The 23975-nt window shown below is 35.5% G+C and overlaps 4 protein-coding genes across 11 annotated transcripts; 2 read left to right on the forward strand and 2 right to left on the reverse strand.

The window, feature by feature from the left end:
• Window positions 1–2425: 2425 nt before the first annotated feature.
• Window positions 2426–6709, reverse strand: LOC141901643 (serine/threonine-protein kinase Kist-like). 3 transcript variants are annotated; one of them, XM_074789018.1, is made up of 11 exons: window positions 6588–6709; window positions 6237–6414; window positions 6038–6155; window positions 5638–5785; window positions 5097–5229; window positions 4680–5018; window positions 4468–4595; window positions 4316–4392; window positions 4124–4225; window positions 3942–4030; window positions 2426–3857 (listed from the first exon to the last, which is right to left on the reverse strand). In XM_074789018.1, the coding sequence occupies exons 2-11, from the start codon at window positions 6381–6383 to the stop codon at window positions 3708–3710; spliced, it is 1431 nt and encodes a 476-aa protein (XP_074645119.1). In that variant the 5' UTR covers window positions 6384–6414; window positions 6588–6709; the 3' UTR covers window positions 2426–3707. The 3 variants fall into 3 exon arrangements, with proteins under 3 accessions (XP_074645119.1, XP_074645120.1, XP_074645121.1); XM_074789019.1 differs by having other exon boundaries at window positions 6237–6410; window positions 6588–6657; XM_074789020.1 differs by lacking the exon at window positions 6588–6709 and having other exon boundaries at window positions 6241–6367.
• Window positions 6710–8636: 1927 nt separating this feature from the next.
• LOC141901620 (FYVE, RhoGEF and PH domain-containing protein 2-like) lies at window positions 8637–16869 on the forward strand. Its single transcript, XM_074788975.1, has 19 exons — window positions 8637–8999; window positions 9246–9431; window positions 9658–9762; window positions 10097–10165; window positions 11274–11905; window positions 11989–12105; window positions 12216–12364; window positions 12496–12655; window positions 12924–13011; window positions 13128–13178; window positions 13259–13317; window positions 13441–13590; window positions 13693–13788; window positions 13876–13955; window positions 14056–14299; window positions 14390–14527; window positions 14611–14739; window positions 14826–14956; window positions 15080–16869. Exons 1-19 carry the CDS (start codon window positions 8804–8806, stop codon window positions 15141–15143), a joined length of 2844 nt encoding a protein of 947 aa, XP_074645076.1. The 5' UTR covers window positions 8637–8803; the 3' UTR covers window positions 15144–16869.
• Window positions 16870–19143: 2274 nt separating this feature from the next.
• Window positions 19144–21197, reverse strand: LOC141901631 (uncharacterized). Its single transcript, XM_074788991.1, has one exon. It carries the CDS (start codon window positions 21193–21195, stop codon window positions 19198–19200), a length of 1998 nt encoding a protein of 665 aa, XP_074645092.1. The 5' UTR covers window positions 21196–21197; the 3' UTR covers window positions 19144–19197.
• Window positions 21198–21454: 257 nt separating this feature from the next.
• Window positions 21455–23963, forward strand: LOC141901659 (sorting nexin-20-like). 6 transcript variants are annotated; one of them, XM_074789053.1, is made up of 4 exons: window positions 21455–21476; window positions 22293–22510; window positions 22755–22885; window positions 23035–23963. In XM_074789053.1, exons 2-4 carry the CDS (start codon window positions 22348–22350, stop codon window positions 23704–23706), a joined length of 966 nt encoding a protein of 321 aa, XP_074645154.1. In that variant the 5' UTR covers window positions 21455–21476; window positions 22293–22347; the 3' UTR covers window positions 23707–23963. The 6 variants fall into 6 exon arrangements, with proteins under 6 accessions (XP_074645154.1, XP_074645152.1, XP_074645155.1 ...); XM_074789051.1 differs by having other exon boundaries at window positions 21464–21476; window positions 22161–22510; XM_074789054.1 differs by lacking the exon at window positions 21455–21476 and adding an exon at window positions 21499–21517.
• Window positions 23964–23975: the final 12 nt, after the last annotated feature.

The raw sequence follows: 23975 nt of genomic DNA on the forward strand, positions 1-23975 counted from the left end.
ACGGAGGCTAAGAGATTTTTTAACAAACTGTATTTCTCTTTAAGTTTCGGGAACATAGCGTTCAATTTCAGTAGCTTTACGCGCTCTTTTGGAATATGATCCATTAATTTGCCAGCATCTAGGGCTGTTGCAAGTTCTGGATTTGCTATGTTAAGTAAGTCTATGTCCTTTAATTCTGAGAACTTTTCAGCAATTTCTTTTTTTGAATGATGCCAACAATGAAGTATATATCGTGGGATCCAATAATTGTGCAGTACATCCATCACCATGTTCTGGAGTAAGCGGAAGTTTTGAGGAGTGTAGTCAATGTTACCGAATATTGGAGTGGATTGTAAGCGGGAACCGGGTGGTTTTTTGCTGTCAGTTAAAACTGAATTGTGGCCTTGCTGCCTCGAAAGCGGGTCACTGTCGACCATTTCTTTAAATAAAGATTCAACACTAACTTACAACTATTTGTAAAACCGATTGAAAAAGAGTAAATTGTTTTATATACCTAAAAACCTTAGCCATTTCCCGTACTCGGGGAACTCAAATCGAGCTCCGTTTCGGAAATATTTCGCTTGGATATCGCGAACCGATGCTCGTATTTGGTCAGTATTGTGGGCTGGTATCCTAGAGTGACGTTCCGCATCCATCCAAAAGTTAACGATCTTTTCGCCGACGCTTCCTTTGAGAAAACGACGTAATTTCCGCATCCCACTAACATGACCGATCGCCTTTTCAACCAAGATCGCTGTTTTTTTCTGTCGGTCAGCTTCTGAAATCCGCGATTGAAGTGCAATATGTTGAAAGTTAGTAATTGATGCATCGTTCTTTGAGATTTTTGATGATGAAAATACTGGTTTTTTTTCTGCAGACTGTTGAACTTACCATCCTTTGGATTGTGGGAACTTGGAGTCAGATGTAATTTTGTCTTGGCCAATTCTTTATTCAGGCAGTATTCAAGATACAGATTACTTTTCAAGAAATATGGAACACGTTCTGCGAGAAGCCATTTCACGAGGTTACGTGTATCTACATGCTGCAAAGAAATTGGATGTAAACATTGAAATGAAATAATGAAATCATTTTCATGTTGATATTTTCAAATTCTGCAAATTTAAAGATGCAGTGTTCATTTGTTTATCTACCCACTCACATATTGAGTCCGTCTGATCGGTGGGTCGAAATCGAAGTCGTTCTCTGAAAATTTATATCGTACACGTTGAGAAAATATCTGAAAGAGTTGATATTAAATCGTAATTAACATCGGGTGCATTCACAGTTCAATAACCCGTAAATAATCAATCATGCTAACAATAAAAACTAATTATCAAATACTTGTCGAAACCTCCCGACACGTCGGAGATGATTGATTTCTGATGAGATTCTTTCACGACGGATAATTGAATGTTACTTCTAATGTATATCGAGTTTAAACTACATAAATAAATACCATTTCACCTATGGTTGATATTTTAGATTGTATATATATATATATATTGATATGGATTATGAAACTTTCGCCGATGTTTTGACGTGTTTGACTCGTAATTTCCATCTTAAGGATAAACCAGGTTAATATTCCCTAAACAGAACTCTTTCTGTAACTACTTACCGGTAGTGCAAGAAAAACATTGAAATAGTCAACGAAAGTTCTGTCTCTGAGCAGAATAGCGAGTTCTTCTTCCGTGAGCGTAGCGTCTGCAAATAAATCGCTTTCAGAAATGGAATCCCAATTATCCGTAAATATAGCCGAATCTTTGGAATCAATCTGAAATGTCACTTGGCGGCTACATGGTGACGATGATAACCTTTGCCCGAGCCGATGATATCCGTATTGAAAAGAACCGAACATTTTGAATACATCTAAAACCTAAATATTTGCCTTAGAACTACGAGTTGCAATATTATGTTACCGTCAAACAGTTCCAGAGTTTATTCACGAATCGGTAATCATTGCGACAAACAGAAAATCGATACCACATAGTCGTCTGTTAGTCTGGCATTTAAACTCTTGCTCGTTTCTAATTTGTCATTTTTATTTGCAAGTACTTAAGGGCGGTTACCACTGGTATTTGATTTACTTAAGATAATGTTCTGTTGTAAAGAGGACAGTAGCGGGTCAACTTTCATCGAATTGTTCGGTGCTTTTGACTACGCAAACAGTAATGTACATTTATTCTTACCAAGAGAAAATAAGTTTTGATTTCTTTCACCTCTTAATCAACTTTTAGCTATTTCTTGAAATTGATCTTCGTCATTAAGAATAATTCAATGACGTGTTTTCTGGCGTGTTACTTACCAGCGTGCTTTTTAGATTTTGGCATGACGTTTACTTTTTTGCAACACATAAAAAGCTCAACTTACGTAACAACCATGTCCTAGTAACCGTTTCATAACCATTGGTAACTGAACGACATTAGCAACAAAAGCGATTACGGGATATTTTACTTTTATAAGCATTTATTTTCAACTCAAAAATCAGAATATAATAATGTATAATGTATATAACATAATCTTACAGACCACAGTTTTCATGCAAGTAAGCTATAAATAGTCTTAGACAATGAATTGATTAGCAGCACTACAAAAACCATCTGATTCTGACATTGATACGATGTAATTTCGCTTCTCGAAAAAGATAACCTCCCTCGCGATCACCTGAAAACAGGTCAATCAAACAAATTGCTACTCTTATGAAATACACAAAAATGTAAATGATATAAAACAAGGTAAAATATTGGATCAACAACACATTCAGATGATAACAAAACTAAGACATAAAAACAGCAAAGTCTCATTGAAAGCAGGTAAAAGGTGAATTATTGAATTCAAAGCAGGAATAGATAGATTTCATATCTGATGGCGAGTCCCATCAATCAATGAAAACAAAACTTATAGAATCTATGATAATATAACATAATCCCTGAGTATAAACGTTTTACTCATAGCAATATAACCACAGATATCTGATAATGTCCGCCATCAGGCGACCTAAAATTCTGAAACCAAATTTTTTGTTATTCAAAGAGATATTTAAAATGATTGAGATATTTTGTCACTTATAGAAAAACTTTGCAGACGAATTGAAAATTGATAAATGCAGTAGTAAACACCAATGCCCATTCGATGATAAAACCAAAGTATCAAAATGTGAAGTGTATAAAAATTTTATCAATGATTAAAAAAACCGTCCTGTTCTTTTAAAAAGGGTAATCTATAATGTGGATTGATCAGAGTTTTGGATAAAATTTTGTTCATTCTGTAAGTGATACATTGCATTCAATAAGTGGCACCTTTCTGACTATTCGATCGCATGAACAGCACCCTTTTTACAAATATGCTAATAGTCCCCAATCAATATTTGGTTAATTCTGATAAAATAGTTAGAGGTGAGACACTATTCACCTAACACAATAAATGCACCATTATTGACAGTTAGATATGCCAATGCAGCTATAATCCAGCCTCATAATAAGCTTCCTATCATCACAGAGCATGACTATTTTCGAGGCTCCTATAATTACTTCCTATATCTTATAAGGATTATACAAAGTAACTACTATAGTCTTCAATATTAAGCAATAACAATACACGCATTATTTCCACTTCCTACATTGACGAACATCAACATACATGTAAAAAGTCGCAAAAGCTTCAAATGCTACATATGTAAAACTATACAGTTATATATATATAATCAAAGTTCACCGGGATTTATTTTACTAGTTAACAAGAGAATTAGATTCTTGTGTTTGTTTGAACAGATCATAAGGATAATACGTAGTGATGACCGTGCGGTGATTGAATGTTCGTCCGTTCAGTTTGTTCCAGGCTTCAATACAATGTTTAGCATCGGTATAAAGTGCCAGCACCTGAAAAATTTAAAATTCAAAGGTACATTACAGGTATTCACAATCAAAGTACATTTAACTAACATCTGGACCAACTCTACTTACTTTACCATATGATCCAGGTTCTTGACCAAATATACACTTCTCTACAGGACCAAATTGGACACATTCGGATTTTATGTCATCAAGTATATCTGAAAATAACACATTCACGCCAAATTACTCTTCCATTTATCGGTCAAATATTCACATCATCAAAACCAAAAATACAATATAAAGTATAATACCTTCAGATTCATTCTGTGATAAAGACTCACAATCCTGATCTATCATATTCAGCAGGCAAAGAACTCTACTCGGTAATATGGCACTGTCTTGATAAGCTGCTTCTAAACAATCAAAGTTCATAAGATTAATAAACGGCAAACCGGTATATCGATAGCATGAGCAGTAATGGTTTAGATGACGATGTTAGTTACCGAGAGTATGTGCGAAGAATGGATGCTCTAGAGCTTCTTCAGCTGTTATCCTGTCTTCAGGTCGACACAACAACATCCTGAATGACAAATAGCATACATTTACATCAATCAAAATGTCTTAAAAATGAATCAGTAGGATAGACCAATCATACCTCCTTGTTAAGTCACGTAGATCATTGATGGCTATGTTGGCATTTTCCATAGTGTCAACTTCACGTTTTCGTATGAGAGCTTCTGATACATTAGTCGCGTACTCACAACGTAGAGAAGTGTCAATCATCTGAATGTTCAATTATATACGGTAACATATCAGAATCTGTGCTTCATAAATTTGGCTAATATCGGATTGACCTGAAAAACTTACGCAACAATTCTTGCAAAAGTCACGACGTTCTTCTCCGTGTATATGCACCTTTCCACAAGTGATAAGTTGCAGAATTACTCTCCCCACTGACCAGATATCAATAGCAGATGTTAATTGAATTGGCTGATCAGATTTGAAAGGACGTCTTTGCTTCCGATGACTAGATTTTGAAGCTTGTGGAGTTGATTTGACATTAGTTTGAGTAATTTCCTCATCATATAACCATTCGGTCCAACTATAGGCGCTAGTAGCTTCAGGAACGGCCATTTTCTCCAACTGTTTCATACGAAGCCAAGTTTCGGGAGCGCGATAGAATGAAGCTTGTACTGCATGTGCAACCTGTAGACACAATTGATAAATATCAAGGCAAATTAAAGCAAGAAATTTAGGATATCGAAAATGTATGAAATTAATTACCTCATAATCTGATGTATGAAAAGTCAGACCAAGATCGATCAGTTTAGCGCATCCATCCTGTGGACTCCATAAAACATTAGTTAGCTTAACATCAGCGTGAATATAACCATGTGAGTGAAGGATTTCCAATGAACTGAAATCAATAATAATAAATTGGTTAGGAACAGATATGGAAATATTATCTACTGCAACTTAGAAAAACAAAATCAAATCCCACACTAAGCATAAAAAGATTCCAAAATTCTTGTATCATAAGTACGCTTTAGTTTCATCTGCATTAAATTTGTTTAGTTTGTAACAGTTTTCATGTTGTATATTACCCCTAGTTTGCTTCACATTTTATTGCTTAAGTCTTTTTGTTCTGGACGGTGTACATGTATATATCTCCATAATTTTTTTATAACTTAAGTATTCTTGAAGATGACTACAAAAATAGATGGCTATTAGCTAAAGGAAAAATTTTCATTTATAGTGTAGGATTTTCGATATGTTTTAAACATGGACGGAACGTTTCATCAATGGTTATAACTTAGGAACTTACCCGAGAAGGTCACGCAACAATTTCTGTATCAACCAAAGTGATAAATCTTCTTGGTCATGTTTAGCAATGATCACTCGTAAATTATCTCCTAAACATTCTTGGACCAAACATTGATGATTTCTGTACATAAATTCATCCAACATTTTCACTGAATAAAAAACAAATTGATAAAAGGTAAATTGGATATTTCAACGACAATATGGCTAAATTACTTTGATCTCTATTTTGCCAAACATATAATTAAGAATTCTTACCCCTGAGATTAGAAATAGGGTCTGAGTAAAATTTTAGGGTTAGGATAAGGTTTATAGGGTCAGATTTAGGGATAAGGGAAGACATATAAGGTTAGGTTGAAGACTATAAATAGTTCCAACTAATAAATAAAATAATGACTTCATACCAAGGTATCTTTTTTGACTTTCTTTTGGCACATTCTTGCTTAGGAAATTAAGCAAGCCAGATTCTCTCAGACTAGCAGCAGCGAAGTTTTGATCAGCATCATAGATCTTCACAGCACCCTGTAAAATTATAACAGCAAGCTGTGAGCAGATTCAAATTCATTAGAGTGATAAAAAGTTCTACATAATTTGTATACATACATACACCTCCTCTCCGACTAAAACTCCTTCATGTACGACACAACAACGACCATGCCCTAAACGATGGCCAAGTTTCCACTGAATTCCACTGCTCCCGGGAATCAAATCATTCTCCTTGAAAGGTATTGATGGTATAATGCTAGCCATCTTTAAGGTTCTATCTCTACTTCATTCCTGGCTGAAATTATAGATAAAAACAGGACAGGCGTCATTTGACTTTTTTTTCACTTTTTCATCAGACATTTCAACCAATACAATGATTAAAGCGTATCATGTTAGCATCAGTTTGCATCTAAAAACTAAAAGCATTTATCGTTATCAAGTTTTTGTTGAAATTACGAAATATTTTACCTGGAACTTCATTAAACCAAACTCATTAATCTCCCACGGCAATCTACGTCTTAATTATAGAACCTCAGAAAATTAAAAACATCTTCAGTAGAATTACTTCCTGCTCCACACATAACTGTTTATCGCGCGGTTCAGACACAATTTCCGCGGATGCGGCGCCATAAATAGATAGCCAATGAAATCATAGACCACGCCCAATCTAAAATGAGTTGATTGGCTTATGGTTGGCGGGCTTTAGCCGATTGGTCACAATTAGTTCTAAAGCATCAACCAATAGATGATCAGCTGGCAATGCGCAAGCGCACTCGCTTACATTCCTCCACGGGTTCGAATCCTTTAATTCTTCATTGAAGCTCCTGGTTTTCCCTTTTTATGAGTCAAAATTACTTCCGGGTTCTGAAATTTATCATTAAAAATGGGATTAATGTTAGAATTATTAGAACTGAATGGAAAACATGCGATGAATTGAAGTTTATTATAAACGATGGCTCATGTCGAGAGTATATCCAACCGCTTTGAAAAAACAAGTAAGCAGAAAACAAACTATTTTGCGAGGTTTCTCAATAATTTAGCCCTTGCAAAATTGAAACAACCTCATTATTATTATCTCCGCTCACATCTCTGATCTCATGACCTCTGCGTCAAGTGTTTGTTGGCTTGCTGGTTGCTACCACCAGTGATTCGATTATTATCTATATTCTGTAAATATAAATTTATACACATCAGCCTCATATCATAGTCTAACGACGTAACGTTAGTCTTCGTTTAAATAATGGTTGGTAAAAATTAGCTAGGCCTTGGCCGACACTTCTTTACTGAATTTATTTTCAATGCAATCCTAAATTTTAGTTCAATGGTAATGGACCTAGTGCAAAGTTTCTCATCCCCTATGTAGAATCTGAGCATAACCTAGGCCTAAAGCATCAGAAAACTGGCTGTATTCAATTCGAGCCCAGAAGTATATCTGGCTCTTTGCCAAACAGGTGATGATTAAGAGAAAACACTGTACAATTTAGAGAAAATTCAACATGTGCCACAGGCCAGGCCTGAATATTGGAAACCTTGAAAAATCAGAAAAACATTAATGAAACCGAGACGGAAAACTATGAATAATTTCAATAAATTCATTCCATTCCATCTGGTGTTATAGAATATACGATTTATTGGTTATTATGTATATATTGAAATGTGTTCATAAATACATTTCACTTCAGTGCTTCACCCTCATTGAAAGGAGAAAAATTGTTTTTATTTACTTGGGGACTATTTCATGATTTCCCATGTTTAGGAGTATTGCGATAATAACTTAGTGTTACATTGAGATGCTCCCTTTAGGATGTTGCTTACTTAATAGACATAGTGCACGTAGGAACTAACAGTTAAGAACTAACATCATAAATATAGTGGATATGAGATATCTTGCCTGGTTAACCTCAGAACATGGGCAATTTTGTGGGAAGTACTTCTACAGATTGTGGATTAATCACTTGTCTAAGAAGAATATGTGAGTTATATGTTGTCGGTTCACAGGCACAATATTTATAAGGATTTTAAGAAAACTTCATTTTCTTGAGGATTAACAAAATCAAAACAATGATATTCTCAATCAAAATTCTATTGGAATACATGTATAACGATCCAAAAAAGCAAGTCATCAATCTTATTGTACTGACGAAATATCTCCTGAGGAAAAGCTCCTAAGTAATGTATTGCATTGAGAAAATTGGGGAGGCTTTTCGCTTGGTTCAAACACCTGTAGATGCTTTATATTTCTGCACAGATGAGTCAGGCTGACATCTCTGAGCAACTTAAAACTGTTTTTTTTTCCTACTGATAGAGAGAAATGAGAAGTAGGTTAGAGCAGTAACTAAGAGTGTGTAAAGCATTGTCCTATCATTGTTGTTGAATTGAATGATATTGATCTGAGATTAAAATTGAATATAGGCCTGTTAAGCACAAAGCTGTGGTCATACGTATATAAACTGGTATTTAAGCAATCAGGAAGTTAGAATGTTCAACTTTGAAAAGTATATATATTTATTGACATCATGAATATTATATTCGCTGCATACAGCTGATGAGTGACCAAGGATAGGTCCTATTTGAATTTCGTAATGAAATGAAATCTCATGGTTGAAGCTAGAAAAAGATAACGAAGAAGGGAATTAAATGATAATATTGTGTTCAATTTATTAATTTGCATTTGAAAAAACGTAATGACTTTCTTTTTCTCCGGGAATAATGCTAATGCTAACGCAGAATCTTGGATTGATAAAGCTTTAAGACGAAAACGCGTTCGTTTCAAACAAACAAAACGTAAAAAAGAAGGCTCTCGAATTTGTTGGTTGAAAAAATTACTGTTTGGTGATCAACGTTGCAGTAAAAATAGGGAATTTGAAATCGTTAAAATCTGTGAGTAGTTTAAAGATTATATCGTAGAATATAGGGAACGATAGTGAGAGGAAACCAACCTTCTCATTCACCTGCTAGAAATATTCATATCACCGAAACAACAGCTGGTTTTACTAGCCGGTTTAGATATACATACAGTAGTATTGATTTGATTTGAGTCACAGGTTTTTGGAGTGAACTCCCTTATCCAGGAGCAGTTTCTCTGGTTGATACTGGTTGTAATGTTTTGTCTACCTTTTCTTGTAGGGAATGGGGCGGCGAATGGCAGGAAAGAAGGCGACTTTGCTCGTCCCGGGTTTCGGAAACCTGCCATCAAACCAAAACCAGATTTACTGGATACCGTATCATTGGAACAAAAACCAAGTTTACCGGAACCGGTATCGGTAGCTAAACTTCGTACGCAGTCCGTAGAATGTATCGATGAGTTACGAGGTAAATTGAAGTATAATCTTTCAGTTTCATCAATGATGGCTTTCGTAGTCTATAACTGAAAAATCCTCTATTTGCTCAATATTTGAATAATTTCATATTGGCAATGATTGTGCAAGAAGCAGTACATGTATATCTAATTTGGTTGTAAGGAATATCCGAGCTTCCCTGTGAGATCTCCTTTTCCAATAAATCCATATTCACAGTGTTGAATTATGTATTATTTCAGTGTCTGGTCTTGTAACGGCCAGATTGAGAGAGTTAGCAAAAAGAGAATGTTCAACATCAGAAAAACGTCGATCCTTCACTACCGATGACATCGACATCGTGAAGAGTAAGTCTTGAATTATGAAAATCAAAACGTTGTATTTTTACAGATACTGAGTTGAGAAAGATCCTGTGAATCGCTTGTTTAAGAATGAAAATGCATGAAGAGATTATAGAGATGAATGAAGAAACAATGTTTGCTTCACTTACTAACTTTTATCGGTTTTCTGATAATGACTTGTGATATTGCTTACAAACAACATGTTTTGGTATATGAAAATCGGCGTAATCAAATAGATACTGATGTTGGAAAACAAAATTTTCATCATGACACCAGCTTGGCTTGGTTGGGTATAAGGTTCATTAGATACCCTTGTCTGTAGAGGTTTTTCTTCTGTCAGGTGATGGAAGTATAGATATGATTGTGAAGCGATTGTCTGAGGTTGAAGAATCCGATGAAACAAGTGAAGGTATATTCCTAAATATAACAAACATACCTAACTTACTGCTTCACAAACTAATCTGGCTAATATGTATGCTTATATACCTTCTTTCTCGTATTTAGATCTTTCACAATTCATTTATCATTTCCACCATTATAAGTGTCCGAGTTGCATCATTTTCTGAAGGAACAATTCATAACAGTTGTAACTCATGTCTGTTGCTAATTACTTAGTACCTGATTTATTCTTTAATTTGCTATCATTCAAGAAATCTGTTTGATTTAAAATATCATTGAATGATGAACCTCACAAATTGATAATCTATTTATTCTAGACACTATATTTGCGGTGCACTCATTTCATATGATATTTAATCAAGGAGTGCCACCTTTATTACCATCAGCAGCTTCTAAATGATAAGTAATACCAATAACTTCAGTCCTGAAGACAATCATTATGAAAATTCAGAAATGCTTATTGTAAGATCTTTCTTTTGAGTAAATGGATACAACAGAGCATCTACTGGTACATATTTGGGTTTATGGATTTCCTGTATTATCAGATATTAGTTATACGTTGGAAGGAGTATTGTCCATTGAATGTGCAAATTTGATATTGAAAATGTGAATTGCATCCTGTTTGAGTGTATTGGAATGAAATAATTACCGGGTATATAAAACCTATTTTCCTCTGCCTACAATATAATGTTTTCAATGTTTTGGCAACCGGGAGGTTGATTCTATGGTTTTATCGTGAAATCCAAGAATTTTGTTTCAGTTAATTGCATGGTTTATTGCATAGTGGCATTCCAGTGGAATTTTTTCAGTACGAAGGTCATTATTGAATGTATTAAGCTGCAGTACGAGACTGGACGGGTTAATTATTAACTGACTGTTTGTGTCAGTGTACAGATGAACTGTTTACATTGCTATATCCAGTAATAGTGTAATTAGCTTTACTACCAGACTGTCATATGCATAGAAGCATAATCATCTTCATTGTGTTTTGTTAACTGTTAATTAACAGCTATAGCCTGCCATGTGCTCTATGTGTCCAGTAAGCGAATGATGATTGTTATATGTACGTGCTTATGATGCTTCAGGGATCTAACTCATTTTCTAATTTCTGATTTCAGAGGGACCGAAACCGAAACCACTTCCGAAACCGGCTTTTTTGAAAAAGACGTCTTCAGAGGGCAGCACATCCGCTGGGCAGACGGAAGAATTCATGAAGTTACAGTGGAGGATAACGTCATCAATGAGAGAAAAACTGGAGAAATCGCCGGATCGTGATCTAATACCAGATAATCATAAAAATCTATCGAATGCGTATAGTCTTGAAAAACAAGTTGAAGAAAATTACGATCTTTATAACGAGAATCAGAATAGCGTCGTGAAACAAGGAAGTTGTCCGGAATACGATTTGTACGACAACGCCTCGAATCTTTATACCTATGCAAAGTGTGACAATCATGATAAGATGTATCGTCCTCCTGTATGTAACAACGTGACCCGAGCTACTATCGATTATAAGATAGCAAACTTTCCACCGCCGATGACTTCCACGCCAAAAAATGTTCCCGACGCTCATGGACTTTACGCCTGTTCAAATATAGTGGATAATGACCAGCGTCGTCAGTCACCAGCGAGGAGTATCGGAGATTGCGAGTCTATTAATTCAGAAGATGGATCTTTATTTGACAGTGATAGCGATGAGCAATATGAATCAAATTTAGCCAATTCTTCAGCTGGATTATCAGCTATGCAAGTAAGATCCTGATTTTGGCCCCTTTGCACTTAAGCACATGTAAATTTTGCAAAAATAGTTATTTTTTTGTACTTTTTACCTAGCGCTGTTTGCAAGAAATAGATGAGGCCGGAAGCGATATGTCCAAACTGAAGAAAAAGGCCTTTGAACTGTTGATTACGGAACGAGCATATGTAGAAAAACTTCGTCTCATTTCACAGGTTAGAATTCTCAGATCAGATCAATTAGCTCAGATCAGATTTTTTTGTTGCTAATTCCAATTTTTGCGCTTAGTCACTGATATGATATGTTTTTTGCTTGTTTTTTATAGACGTTCTGTGGAGAAATAGAAGCAGCCAATAAAAAACATCGATATTTTCCCGATGAAGTTATTAGTCAGATGTTTTCCAATATTGGAAGTATATACACACTTCACCATGATCACCTACTTCCTCAACTTGAGGATCGCTGGAAAATATGGTAAAAAATGCTCAAATCTCACTTCATAGTTTCACAAAAACATACTCTAAAGTATTTGAATCCTTCAGCTTTTCAAATAATTCTTGAATCTGAGGTGGAATAAATACATGTTCTTTTATTTACTCATTTAGGGAGAAAGAAGAAAGTAAGATCGGTGATATAATGAAAACATTTGCTCCTTTCCTAAAGATCTACTCTGAATACGTAAAAAACTATGATAAAGGCACAACCCTGTTGATGTCATGGTACCAGAAATGTTTACCATTCAAAGAAATGTTGGATTCCATTCAGGTGAGATCTTATAGATCTGAAATATACGGAAGCTATAAAGGACCTCGAGTTATATATTATTTATGGTCGTGAAAACGAAATATGACGTCAAAACGTCACGATATATCGACATATTCATGTCGACTTGACGCGATATATCGCGGTATGTCGACATAAATATGACGACTTGTCGAGTTGGAACGCGTCAACTCGAGGCCCCTTATCGCTTCCGTAGAAATATGTGTAAAATATCGCTTCATTATACAATTCATGATTATGTGTAATTCAGATGAAACCGGAATGTGGGAAGTTAGGAGTACAGCATCACATGTTGGAACCGATACAGCGTGTGCCTCGGTATCGGTTATTATTAGAAGGTTTGTTTTCATTCTGTGTAAATCACAAATCACTCGTAAGAATATTTATCTCAAATATTAAGGATTATTCTTATTGGATAGCAAAGTAATAGCAGATATATTTGTGATGATTTCAGAATATCTTCGATATCTTCCCGAAGATTCTCCGGATAGAGCAGCCACTCAGCGTAAGTATAATCTGGGGTACAAATTCATTCAGTTGATACACGGAAATATTTTCGATTAGCCGTGTATTCTGATATTTCAGAGGCTCTGGACTTGGTTTCAACTGCTGCTGCCCATTCAAACCAGGCAATGAAGCAAATAGTGAGTAAATGTGCTGAAGAAGTCTTTGAATTATTTTACGAACTTTCATTCAGTAAAACTTTATCACAATCCGTCCTGAATACATGTATACATCCGGTTACATTTGTCATAATTGGGATTTAGGAAAAGTTTAGCAAATTGATGGAGATTTATGAAAAAATTGGAGGTGCTGTTGATGATCTAGTCAATCCAACGCGAGACATCATCAAAGAAGGCAAAATAATGAAGGTTTCTGCTCGCAATGGGCAACGTATGGAACGATATATATTCTTGGTATGAATCGATCTAAAAGCATTGGGTTTATTGAATCGATGTCTTTCCTGCTGCTCCTCAGAAGATTTCAATTACTCTTACGATTAATTGTTCTTATTTCAGTTCAATGATTTGATCCTTGTTTGTCAGGAACAAGCTATATCTCTAAATGGTGCTATGTATAAACTCAAATCTAAACTCAGTGTAGAAGGAATGAAGGTACATGATAAGAGCAGTGCAATACACAAGACTTTAATAGGATGGGTGACTGAATTATTCATTGAGTACCATGTGTTTGTATTATAGATATATGAAGGTGATAATCAAGATCTTCCTAACACAATTGTAGTAAAAACTCGAGAAAAGGTCTTGGAGTTGGATTGCGGGTAGGTTTACAGTTTCAAATCTTATCCCAATTTGTCAAATTATGATCAGAAATTCATGTTTATGGTAACCATGAAATCCTCCATTTCTTGTTAACAATAGTGACTCAGATGATGAGAAGTTGGCGTGGATGAAAATACTATGGGAAGTTGTATCCGAGTATCGTAAGCGAAAGTTATCATTGAGGAAGTCCGAGGGTATATTGTATGACACAGGAATATCTGCTGGTGATGTGGGAAAGTCAGCTCCGCGATGGATTAAAGATGCCTCTGCATCTATGTGCATGGTGTGCTGTACAACGTTCTCAACATTCCGAAGACGGCATCATTGCAGGGCTTGTGGAATTGTGAGTTTTAATACCTACCCGGTAATTCGTTTTTGAGCTCTTTAGTATTAGGTAATTCACAGTGTAATCCGTTCGAATTTGAATTTTCAGTTGGCCTGCGCAAAGTGTTCGGCTTACAAATGTACGTTATCATATGATGGGAATATTCACCGGGTTTGTAAGAAATGTTACAATCTGATTGAAGCCGGTGGCAATGTGGAAGAGGAAAAGAAAAAAGGAATCAAAGATGTAAGATCGGATGAGATTTGTCAATTCATCTAGATCAGTTTGTCGTAAAATGTTTTAGTAAAAAACCGTTTGAATATATTTAGGTTAAAGGTGATGAGAAATCAGTTGTGAGTGGTTATCTACTGTATAATGTTGATGGTGGCAAGTCATGGATACGCCGTTGGTTTGCCGTTCATAAAGACTTCGTTTTGTACGCTTTCAAAGCCAGACAGGTAAATTACATACCGATATTATATTTTAGCCACTAGAACACTGAAATGATGGCTTGTTTCTCACATATTTTGAAAATATTTTCTAGGATGTTGCAGCTGAGTGGGTATTACCATTGCCGGGTCGCATTATAGAAGAACGGCCTGATTTGGTTTTCCACTTGAAGCACCCGAGTAAATCGTACTTCTTTCAAGCTGACGATGAGAAAGTAAAAAATAAGTAAGTAATTAAGTCTTCTCAATCATTTGCATGCGTTAATTTCTAATTATCGCTGGACTATTGTAGATTTTTCATCCTGAAAATGAACGTGTATTTAGTTATTTTCAATCTCGTAATTTCCAGGTGGATGAATGTATTGAAACGAGTTGTGGCAGCAGAGTTACCAGATAATATTGATCCCACCTAAAAGTAATAGATTGTCTCAAAGAACTATCATTCCCCTCATTTGTTTATACTCATCGCTCATTGTTATAGAAAGATTTTTTCTCACATCAGTAAAGATCAAATATGATTTTGAAAAACCAATGCCGGTAAGTGAATACTGCCGTAGTTCATTATTACGAGTCACGTAGCATTGAAATATGCGAACTATAATATTGAAGCTGATGTTGTTGAAGTCTACTTAAACTGTACAGTATTCAATCATGTTCATGTGCAACTGCTTGTCTATCAAAAATTAATTTTCAACATTGTATAAGTACATTATTATGTAGCTTCATTAACGCAAATATGACATTAAAATGACAGACTTGACATATATTTAATAATATGACTGAATATATATTGCAATTACTCCTAATATACATATGTAAAATCAAAAAAGAGGAAATGTATGATTTTAGCACAAGCCTTGCCGCTATATCAAAAATCTGCTTCCACCTTCCTTGTTAATCATAATTGCTAAAATGTGCCCGTATGCAATTTTTGATTGCTGTTTATGTAATATTTCGTAAGCCTTTGATTCTGTGATATGATCAAATGTATATAAATATATTGACTAACTGGAGAAATTTTTATGATGATATAATGCTGAAAAATTTCACAACATACACAAAATCAATAATTGTGCGATTTTCTGTGATTCAATGAACCACTGGATTAGGAAATCTTTTCGTCAGTAGACCATGAGTATGGGTATTCATTATCCCGGGACTTTACAAATGAGTTTATAAAAACGATTATATACAGTAATTGAGGCAGACCCTGCTGATTCTTATCATGGACGTACTAGTTTATACGTCCATGTTCTTATTAAGTATGAGTACTTCTGAAATATTGAGGCTATTGTGCATGGGTCATTGTATTTGCAATCTAAAACTGTGAATTGATTGTCTACACAATCCAAGATCACATTTGCCAATAATTAATGCAATTGATTCAGAGTTCAGATGGATTTTAACTAGTACAGGGTATGTGATTGCCTAGAAATACATATGGCTTTAGATATATGTAAACTATATAGATGTATAAGTCAGTACTGGATACTGTTCATCTGATTGTTGTTATTGTAATGAAATTTTATGTGTCTTCTTGAATTGAGTCCTGGAATATGATATAATTATGCTGCTTACCAAGCGCATCAGTAGTACATTACTGATGTTGTTGCTGATGTTACTGATATGCTTGCTAGTTTGTATCCAGTTTATTAGTGCAATGGTGATTGGTTAAATAACAAATCGCTTCAATGATTATAGTGGTTCGATTAACAATAAATGGTGTACCGGTAGTCATGATTTAATCGTTTATTTTTACTGGAATATAAAAGCAGGGGATTTTTCAGATAAGATGTTATGTATATGTGCAATGTATTTTTTTAAATTGCTTGGGCTATAACTAATAAGTACCTATTGCTTTTAACAGTTTACACGTTGTTCAATTTTTTTATTGGTGCAAAACAATTTATACACCGAAATGAATGTATTTTGAATTGTAAGGTTGATAGCAGTCGTCAATAATTTTACACGTGACCAATGTTTGATTTGTCATTCCCACTTTTTAGATGATTGTGTTTTTTTTACTCGAAGAGTTGTAAATTTTTGGTACATAAAATTTTTGTAAAAAATGTTTAGAATAAGTTAATAGTTGATGAATAGTTATTTGGTTGTACGTGTAGATGTATGTATGATCATCATGCGGAATATCTTTTATTCTAGATTAATAAATCAGAAGTTTCGTAATTTGGTGCTCTTGTTTTTCGTGATAGTTATGTTGTTGGTGGCCGTTGGGTTTCATGCAGCAATTTCAGGTGATAACCCACACATGATGCACGCGAAGGAGTCTTCTAACACGTTAAGACGGTGGTTTCATAATAGCGGCAGATCCTGTAATTTAGAATCAGGGGATATAAGGGGCTCAAAAACTAGCCCTAGATGTTTGTACACGAGTTGCAAAGCCTTTGTACGGGGGCCGGGGGAGTTCACCTCTAAGAGAATTAGAAAAAATGATAATTTTCTGACCATCTAGAGAGATTCTGATTCTGAAACAAAATGACCGACCCCTCGGTAACTATTGATTAGTAGGTTTTGAAAATTTTGTCTTGGCAAAAGACCTCATCGTTCAGCCTTTCTTGCTGAGTAAATCATATCCTCGTCACATTCGGTAAGTAATATATCTATTAAATAGTTTTCCTCTTTTTCGAGTGTTATGTTTAAGTGTTTCAAATATCTATGTACTGCCGTTTTCTCATGTACTTCAGTGCAAATCGAACTCGTTGAAAGTTCCTTTAAAGTAAAAAAAAATCAATCTACAAATACCTGTCTCTAGAAAATCTGAGAAGCATTAAGTCTCAATCCGAAGGACTGCGTGGAACAGACCCCACCCGTGGAGAATATTCTATCAATACTTTTTAGAGAGCCTCGTTTATTAATTACTTTCGACGGACAATAAAATGAAAATGAATTTCCATGCTAATGTTTTTTCTTCATAATAACACAGTGAGAGAAAAGGAATTTGTACAGCTGATTTTTTTTCTCATTATTTTCGACACAAACCATGCATTGATTTCTTATTATTGGTTCTATTGAATGCGATGATACAAGTTTTTCGTAGGCGATTTTATTAATCGTTTTAAGGGGAGACGAGACGTGTCGTAGTATATTTAACTGACACGACAGGATACACTCTCGAATGATACGTAGCTGCTTAGCGTAGAGGAGGTAAGAACATTTATATTCTATTTATCGAACCGGTGTGTATAACATATCTTCCAAGGGCAATAAAAAAACCCATTAAGGAACAGCGAGTCTAAATCAACCGTGGTATGAGACTCAACTCTTGATTTCCCTACAAGTCTTCCAAATACATACACCATTCATTGATCCATGGTTTGTAGTAGTAAGGCAAGCGAAGTCACTTATTGTGAATTGCGTTCATGATAGACATTGTAACCTGCAGCTCATCGTGATTTGGTCAAACCATCTCATAGATTGACCCATGTACACACGATTTTCTTATCTTTTCAACCAAGACAAAAAATCGGATAAAATAATGGAATCATTTCTATTAAAAAGTTTAAAGTCTTTATTAAGGAAATAATTTCATAAATTAAAGCATCAGGGTGGCTTAGAATTGACGATTATAAATATTAGCCCGATATCATAAAAACCCATTATGTAGGCCTTAAATCAAAAAGTTTAAAATGACACGATGTTTCGAACTTTCACTAGAGATCATCGTCATAGACTTGCTAAAAACAGTGTGATCGAAATGCTCGGTTATGTTTTGAAAAAGCATATTGAAACTTGTTATAATTTCAGCGATGAAGCTACTAATGATTTACTGGCTTATGACGACAGCACTGATTTTGCAATCAACGGCAACCCGTAGAGAATTCGAACATGACAAGACCACGACACCTTCACCGGAGACACCACCACCAGCACCAAATATACCAGCTAACCCACCAGCAATTGGTGCACCACCCCCAGGATGGGTAAAATGGGGTTACAAACAACGTCACTAGGATCATTTAAGAGAAGACTTCACACAATTCCCTTAGAAACAATAGTAGGAACATTCGCAAATCTGGTGCCTTATTGTGTTCAAGTCGATTAGATTTAATTCATTTTGAGACTCTTTCACGGATTATGATCTAGGACAATTTCAAATATCTAATACTCATATTTCTTAGCCTTACAGCTTTGCTCAACTTCATAACCACTTTTGTGTTCATATCGGAATTGTCTTCACGTATATGATATCATTCGCAATCGAAGCACATTTAACTTTTCCTCTTGGATAATTTCGAAATCTGACATTGCCATTCTCCACAACATGGCAGTATGGTTGGTTCGAATCGATCAGCAAACAATTCCTCGCCAGAGATTAATTCAATGAATGAATAAAGAGTTACAGATTTTCGTACCTTTAATTTATTATCAAACAAATAAATAAAAGTCATATGTAAATGTATCACAAATATCTTGGCAATAAAAGTTGTAAATCAACTGAACAGTTTAATTTCATTTAAATTCAGGATCAGAACTAGTCGAAAAGGCTATTTCTACTAACTGCAGAGGTTGTAATGTCACTAAATTAGCATTTCCTGATGCTGTTAAAGTATGCGATGGTTCTAATTGCAAAGGCAATGATTTTTCAACAGATTGTATGAGATTTTCATGTTCAGATTCATCGATAGTATTGTGTCGTACAGAATGAAGCAGTTTTGAAACGTCGCTAGTTAACAATAATTGAGTTTTCTTGACATGAGAATTCATCGAGTTTAAATGCTCGACATCGATAACCTGACTTAGATCTGAATTAGTATGTATCAAAGTATCACTGCCGGATAGTAATTTTGCGCTAGATTCTGAATTCTTTTCTAAACTATTTTCACTAGAGTCTAGCACAGGAACGTGGGTTAATACCATCGATTGAGATTTCACATATGAGTTAACGACGCGTCGTTTTTTAATCGGTTTTCCAGCGGCGTGCGTTTTATTCATATGTTCATTCAGTTTATCGTAGCGTGTTGTAGCGAACGGACACTGCGTGCAGTGATGAGGTCGTTCCGATGAATGTAACAACATATGTCGTTTCATATTCTTCACTAACGAAAAAGCTTGGCCGCATACGTCGCATTGATGAGGTTTTTCTCGAGTATGAGTCATTAAATGCGCGGTTAAGTTCTGTTTTTTGATAGTGCGGTACGTACAGCCGGTATGGGTGCATTTAAACAAGTCGCCCGTGTGAATTAAATGATGCGCTTTCAACTGACTTTTATGCGCAGTAGCGTAACCACAAATATCGCACAGGTGATTCTTCTCTTTAGTATGAACGAGATAATGACCTTTTAACGCGTGTTTCCACTTGAAACCTAATCCGCAAATCTTACAAACGAACGGTTTTTCGTCTTTGTGTTTCGGAGCGTGTAAATTCATCTGAGCGCGCGTTTTAAAACGTTTGTCGCAATAATTACAAAAGTACGGTAGATGACCGGCGTGTTTAGCCAGATGATCGCGCATCTCTTCGCCGTTCTTAGCCTCGAAATCACAAAACGTGCAAATATTATTCATATGTTTATGAACTTTGTTGTGAGCCGTTAGTTCACGAAGTTTAGTCGTTGAGAAATCGCACGACATACATTTATATCTACCGCCCGTGTGACAAGTCATATGTCGACTCAGTCTGTACGGTTTAGTGGTCGTAAACGTACATTCCGAACAGATTAAGATTTTCGGGATTTTTTCTTTCTCGGAATCGGTGGTTGAATGAATATCCATACACGGACGGCCGTCCTCGCTGATAACGTTCTCATCAGTCGCGATGATCATATTATCTTCATCTTTAGAATCAACGACGTCGTCGCATGATCTTTGACGAATAACGTCCACTTCGTCATTTTCCGATTGTTCGCCTTCGTTACCGCAAATATCTAATGTAAGACCGAAAACTTTTAACTCATCATCTGCTAGATCAGTTTTACCCCCTGCTATAATTGGTTGACTAACAATAGTTTGTTGTTGCCGGGTTGAGGGAGCGTTCAATTCACAGTTTGATTCATCTCGCGGCTCGACTTTCTCAATGATCTTTCTCTGAGTATCTAAAAGCTCAATAATATGCGGCGAACAAAGATCGACCAATTTTTCCATTTGCAGAACTTTTGATAACTGCAAAACCTGAACGATGTTGTCGCCCGATATATGTAAAATTCCCGAATACATGAAGTCAATGATTTTTTCGATAGCGCTCGAAAACGATTCGCTGGCTCCCGTCTCACCAATTTGCAATTCGACGATTTGGGGCGCAGCAGGTGAAAATCGTCGGGATGCGTTCTGTCCAAAAAACGAACTAAAATATGGACTTGAAGCCGCAAGGACGTTAGAGTGCACCATGTATTGTTGTCCAAATACTTTCAAAACTACATCGCAGAATATACCACGTGTTCTTTGAGAATGCAACTGTTCCAGTAGAGAAGAAGAATGTTTTTCGTCGAACGAAACGATATGTTTTGAAGCCATTGCCTCCATGTTGTTTTTCTTCGCCAATACAAATGTAAATCCAATTTATTCAAACGAAAGTACGTCCAAAATACTTATTAGGAATAGATAATATTCAATCCTCTGTGTAAACAATCTTAACTAACCAAACATAAACAATAACATCTGATTTAAAGATAGTAAATGTATATCTTTCAATAATCATGGTTTTTTATTGAATGTCTTGTGGTTTCTCGGCGATAATTAGTTAAACCAGGAAGTGATTCATTTCCGGTTTCGACGAGCTGTCAAAAATCGAGAATGTAAACAACACGCCTCGAGAGAACAGGACAAATAACTATCAGTTGAATAAGACTTACCGTCACAATATGGTGGCGCTATTGCACTTTCGTACCCCCCTCCCAAAAGTTTTTATTTCAGCATATTTATTATCAGGGAGGTCTGTAGAGTCAAAATAAATTACTTTTGACCAAAAAAAAAATTTTTTCCAAGCCAAAATTCTGATAATTTGGGGTCGATTTCCTCGATTCAAACCGACGGGTCGGCCATGTTTCGGCACTAATTACCACCTAAAAACATCTGAATAAATATATCTCAATAAATGGAATTGAATTGAATTGACATGATTTCGTTTTTGGGTACATAACTTTTCTTCATCAGGACATCTTTAAATCAATAGCTAAGTATGAAAATAATGCAATCATACGCGTTATTTTCAGAGATGGTTATGTTTGAAAACATGGTTTTTTGCAAAGTTTTTATGTCATGACATTTCAGTGGAGGGTTAGCAACTTTGATTGACATCCAATATGGCGTTGTTGACGTCGCGAATCGGCGAATTTACACGCGATTTAGGGCCTAAAATAACAAAATTTTAACCTAGAAAAAGTAAGTTTTTTGGATCAAAAGTTACTGATTTTGAATCTCTAGACCTCCCTGATAATAAATATGCAGAAATAAAAATTTTTGGGAGGGGGGTACGAAAGTGCAATAGCGCCCAATATGGTGGTGTGAATGAAACAAACACCTCAATCCTCACCCCCTACTCAATGAATCTCAGAAAAATGGGAAAATAGTAAAGAAATGTACGTCTTTTGTCTTTGAAAAATGATTGATAGTTTGGACGTGGTCAGATTTGGTTAAATAGTAGTAAAAGCTTATAGTTCTGTGAAAATGGCATCCGTGCTTCAAAGATTTACTGATTCAGTTGACTTCGATGACAGTTTAAGTGCGGATAGTGAGCTTAGTCTTACTGATGACACAGATGAAATCAACATCAACTTCAAAGGAATGTTACAAATCAGTACAGAAGAAGAAAAGAACAGTTTTGGAAAAGGTATTATGTTATTAAGAAATATAATTTGACCAGAAATTACAAAAAGTTCCCTTTATTGCCAGTCATTTAGAATAGGCGGTGGCTACGATTAATGGTATTCATCATCATCATCCTGGTAACCAGCCTCCTTCAATGATTTCCGATAGCGCCAATTGGAGCCTTACCATTTCAACCCTAATTCTTCAAACTTTTCCTTCCATCGTCGCTATGTTTCAAATAAGGCAATTCCAATATGAAATTCTAGGTTCGTGTTCATCTGCTACGCGACCAAGTTCTCTTTCGATACCAGCTCCAATAACTGATATAAACAGGGAAACAGTACACTTTGAAATAAGCAGTGCAAGAATTGTTAAAAATGGCAGACGGAAACACGTGGTAAGATGTTTTTACAAACAAATTATCATCGGAATAAGAGATTTGTAATAGGAGTCATTCATTTATTACGTATGCTTATGGGTATGTAATAAATGAATGGTCGCATAGTAGAAATATTTCAAGTTCTTCATTGATTATTGTATTTCTAGCTCTACACTATTCTAATCATAAGAATTGGTCGCTTGGACGAAGCACAGGCAACGATAGAACGCAGATATTCCGACTTCGAGAGATTACACGAAACACTGAAGAAAAAATACGAAGAGATTATCGAAGGAATATCATTTCCAAAAAAAGTAATATCCGGAAATTTCAAAACAGAAACAATAGCCAAACGCAGTCGAGCTTTTGAGCAATATTTAATGCATCTCTACGGAATCGACATAATACAAATGAGCAAAGAATTTGCCACTTTCTTTTATTATAAAGACTTGAGATTAGCTTACGAATTTATTTGCCATGGAGATTATATCGAAGCGTTGCCACTACTGCATAATTCAGTGAACATTCAGGACAAACTACTGGGTGAAATGCACAAAGAAGTCATTGCAACGATGTGTGCTATTGTTGCCGTCAATACTGCATTAGAAGAGTTCCAGGAGGCTTATGAGTGGGCAGAGACTGCCTTAAAATGCATTGGTAAGCGTGAAAACATCCGATATTTGATTCCATTATTACAGATAAGTATTCGTCTGTGTTGGACTTTGGGTAAAGACAAAAAGGATTTAGAAATGCGGCTGGAAGATTTGAGAAAGCGTCAGTTCCCAGTAGATGTAGCACAGACATTATTAGAACTAGCAGTACAGAGATTTCCCGATTGAAAATATCACCTTGCGGAACCAACTGATCATCCACGTATTATCAACATAAATTCTGTCAGTGCGCTCTCTAAACGGCTGAATTGAAATGCATTATGACATGTAATCATAAAATATCAACTAGTTCAAAGTACATACAAAAGCAAAGGTGCCTACTACTTACGTTCAGATGGTGCTACAAAATCTTCGATTAAGAATATTTTTATGTTGTGTAATTGTATTTGTGTTAAAAAGCCAGATGATGATGATGGTTGCATAAACTTCAAATGAAC

The sequence above is a fragment of the Tubulanus polymorphus genome, chromosome 3, assembly GCF_964204645.1.
Source record: "Tubulanus polymorphus chromosome 3, tnTubPoly1.2, whole genome shotgun sequence".
Classification (NCBI taxonomy): Eukaryota; Metazoa; Nemertea; class Palaeonemertea; order Tubulaniformes; family Tubulanidae; genus Tubulanus; species Tubulanus polymorphus.

What these genes read in the sequence shown, in the direction of transcription:
- LOC141901643 (XM_074789018.1), bottom strand. Translation starts at nt 6,383, where the DNA reads ATGGCTAGCATTATACCATCAATACCTTTCAAGGAGAATGATTTGATT. An exon ending in TAGTCGGAGAGGAGGTGTAT is followed by an intron (nt 6,156 to 6,236) that starts GTATGTATACAA and finishes ATAATTTTACAG; the next exon opens with GGTGCTGTGAAGATCTATGA. An exon ending in AAGTCAAAAAAGATACCTTG is followed by an intron (nt 5,786 to 6,037) that starts GTATGAAGTCAT and finishes TTTTTTATTCAG; the next exon opens with TGAAAATGTTGGATGAATTT.
- LOC141901659 (XM_074789053.1), top strand. Translation starts at nt 22,348, where the DNA reads ATGGCATCCGTGCTTCAAAGATTTACTGATTCAGTTGACTTCGATGAC. An exon ending in AAAGAACAGTTTTGGAAAAG is followed by an intron (nt 22,511 to 22,754) that starts GTATTATGTTAT and finishes ATGAAATTCTAG; the next exon opens with GTTCGTGTTCATCTGCTACG. An exon ending in ATGGCAGACGGAAACACGTG is followed by an intron (nt 22,886 to 23,034) that starts GTAAGATGTTTT and finishes TTGTATTTCTAG; the next exon opens with CTCTACACTATTCTAATCAT.
- LOC141901631 (XM_074788991.1), bottom strand. Translation starts at nt 21,195, where the DNA reads ATGGCTTCAAAACATATCGTTTCGTTCGACGAAAAACATTCTTCTTCT.
- LOC141901620 (XM_074788975.1), top strand. Translation starts at nt 8,804, where the DNA reads ATGACTTTCTTTTTCTCCGGGAATAATGCTAATGCTAACGCAGAATCT. An exon ending in AGAAAAAAGGAATCAAAGAT is followed by an intron (nt 14,528 to 14,610) that starts GTAAGATCGGAT and finishes GAATATATTTAG; the next exon opens with GTTAAAGGTGATGAGAAATC. An exon ending in GATGAGAAAGTAAAAAATAA is followed by an intron (nt 14,957 to 15,079) that starts GTAAGTAATTAA and finishes CGTAATTTCCAG; the next exon opens with GTGGATGAATGTATTGAAAC.